Source organism: Seriola lalandi, unplaced genomic scaffold, assembly GCF_002814215.2.
Source record: "Seriola lalandi dorsalis isolate HSWRI2012SDOR001 ecotype SW California unplaced genomic scaffold, Sedor1 jcf7180001970650, whole genome shotgun sequence".
In the NCBI taxonomy this organism is placed as follows: Eukaryota; Metazoa; Chordata; class Actinopteri; order Carangiformes; family Carangidae; genus Seriola; species Seriola lalandi.
Window position 1 is genome coordinate 525 of NW_019441318.1, and position 2712 is coordinate 3236.

The window sequence follows — 2712 nt, forward strand, 5'->3', positions numbered from 1 at the left end:
CATCTCAGTCATCCATCTTCACCCAAACTCTGAAATGAGAGGCAGAGAAATTAGCCACCTACCTTTCCACGGCTCATTCCGTGGATGTTGTTCTGTGGACTTGTTGTTTCAGGGATCAAGATGACTGATGATGGTGTCCAGTCTTCTGGAGGAGCGTCCCGCCGTCTATTCCTTAAAACAGAAGAAAATAAACTCAACTGTAATTTGTCTGAAATGTAAAAGAGAGCAGTGTTTGTGTTGTGTCTGCCACATCATCTCCATGATGTGTTTGACTTCAGTTTGTCTTCTAACCTGTCTTTGGTAAAACAGGATATAGGAAGATCTTTGCCGGTGGTCACAGACAGAGGCACCACTTGTCTCAGTGACCACTGCATCATTGTAGGTGAACCACCGATCAGTCGGGTCTCTCTGGCCGACATCTGGATCCACCCCGTCACAGATGTAGTGTCCTAACAAGAGAGCAAACATTGTTAAATGGTTTGTCTTATCAAGGTGTTTTTAATCTAAATGATACAGGCCATAGTGATTTAGTGTATATCATTGTTACTTAGAAATGTGAGTTTAAGGAAAATGAATGGATTATCTTACCTGTTGTTGCTGTGGCGCCGATATGGTTGACGGTGCTAACCAAACTGTAGCAGCCACCACCCTGAGAAGGACCACAATTAAAGAGTTAGTACGCACATAGTCCTAACATTTACTCATATCAGCCCCAGTCAAATGATAAACAATAGTTCCTAATAGTTTTTTTTTACCTTCTTGGATGACACCACAACTTCTCTGGAAAGGACGATGGGGTCATGGTCCTTTATAAGCTGGCATGTTGGAGAATACTTGAAGCGCTTCACATGTAAGACGAGCACTCTGTAGACAGACAGAAAAGATATGAGAAAAAGATAAAAACGTGGCGTAACAAATTGTTACTATTTGTATTTTTCATCATAAATACTCCTTAGAGTAGTTTGCCCAGTTTGATATCGATGGGTGAACCATGTATCATCACTGTGCACTGTCAAGACAGATGGATTTGATGTCACTCACCTTGGCAGATTGATGAATGATGATTGCTGGCCTGACACGGTACCACCGCACTTGCATAAATACTCCAACTCCGTTTCCTGCAGAACAGCACAAAACCAACATATTTTCAGTACTATACTGGATTTACATACACAACAACAAACAGCTACACATCCATACACATACTGACGCAAGTAGCGATAAGGTGGTTGATGTGTCAGTGTTTTCCACATCATATCACCACATTATATCAGTGGGTTCTAATGTGAACGAATGAGGAGAGATGTTTCTTACCTTCTGGTAATCTTCGATCATCTCATGTACTGTTCCTCCTCCGGGTATCATGTCCAAGGATAAGTTTGTGAAATCCTCCTCTCTAGCAGATCCTGTTCCGCAACTACACATTGAATGGATAATACAGTTATAATATAGCTGCAGAGGTCATGATGATGCTGATGCTTAACTGAATAGTTAATGATCAATTCACCAAAATTACAAAAGTGTTTTTTTTTGTTTTTGAAAAAGAAAGAACTTCAACTGCAAGAAAGTCAAGTAGTAGTTGCTGAAAGGAATATTTAACTTATCCTGACATACTGCAAGAGATGATGAATGTGTGTGTGTGATGTTCATAAGTGTGTAGTTTACCTCTTGCACTTCCTGGTGTTTAGCATTTTAAACACCATGTTATTCTCCACCGGACAGCTGTAGATGGTGCCATTGCTGGCAGCCAGCACCTGCAGCTCTTGGCCCAAGTACCTGATCTGGTGCAGCACGGACGTGAGGAACTCATGAGCATCCTGTAGATATACATGCACACAATTGTACAGAGAGGTTTAAACACCAAGGAGAAACTATCAGGAAGTGGTGAAACAACAAAAAATGAAACCTGCTTACGCACTTTCTGACTGAGATCTTCAAATTCACTGTCCCTAAGCGACACCGCCTTCTTGAATGCAGCAAGAACGCGGAGTTTTTGACGAACATTACTGGAGAAATGGGACTCTTTGATATCTATTAATGATCTAGAGAGGGTCGAGGGGAGGGGTTAGAGGCATTGTCCATGACATTAAACGTTGTGGTGTTCAGGATACAACTTAAGGATAAAATTTGTTCTTTCATCTGAAGGGTGCTGTACCTTATGATTGATGCGTTGGGGCTCAGACTCCAAACCTGCTGCTGTTGGCTAATGTCTCTGATAAAGCGTACCAGTGTCAGGAGGCTCTGCAAGCAGGAGTTCATATAGCAGATCTGCACTGGGTTGGGAAGCCTGACACAAAAAATGTACAAGTCAAACACATCTCAATGTCAACAATTCTTCAATGATATGTCCACAGACTGGAGCTCATTTTCTCCCTGTAGCTCTTTGACTTTGATTTGATTCATGCCTCTACAGCCTTGTTTCTAGTGTGTGTATGGACATGCAGATGTACTTACCCAAGACAGCTCATCTGCTTATATCTAGGGGTCTTTATGGGGGCCACTGTAACTTCTTTCTTTCTCTTAGGTTGGTCTTTAGGAACATTGTTCTGTTTTGGCTGTTCCTCCTTCTTGGTGTGGTGGTTAGGCGTTTCAGGTTTGGAGTGGCACGCCTCCTTCGGCTTTTGTTCTTCGGGGATGGGTCCAACCTTACATCTCTTCTGTTGGGGTAAACAAATACTGTGGTTGGATCATGCAAAGATACACTCATCAATT

The 2712-nt window shown here is 42.1% G+C and overlaps 1 protein-coding gene across 1 annotated transcript; it reads right to left on the reverse strand.

The window, feature by feature from the left end:
- Positions 1 to 291: 291 nt before the first annotated feature.
- LOC111650923 (ubiquitin carboxyl-terminal hydrolase 37-like) lies at positions 292 to 2657 on the reverse strand (the record flags this gene model as incomplete). Its single annotated transcript, XM_087172402.1, has 9 exons — positions 292 to 449; positions 589 to 649; positions 756 to 864; positions 1042 to 1118; positions 1315 to 1417; positions 1666 to 1817; positions 1919 to 2042; positions 2156 to 2287; positions 2455 to 2657. Coding segments are annotated over 9 exons (1119 nt in total), but the record flags the coding sequence as incomplete, so codon positions are not given.
- Between the last annotated feature and the right edge of the window lie 55 nt (positions 2658 to 2712).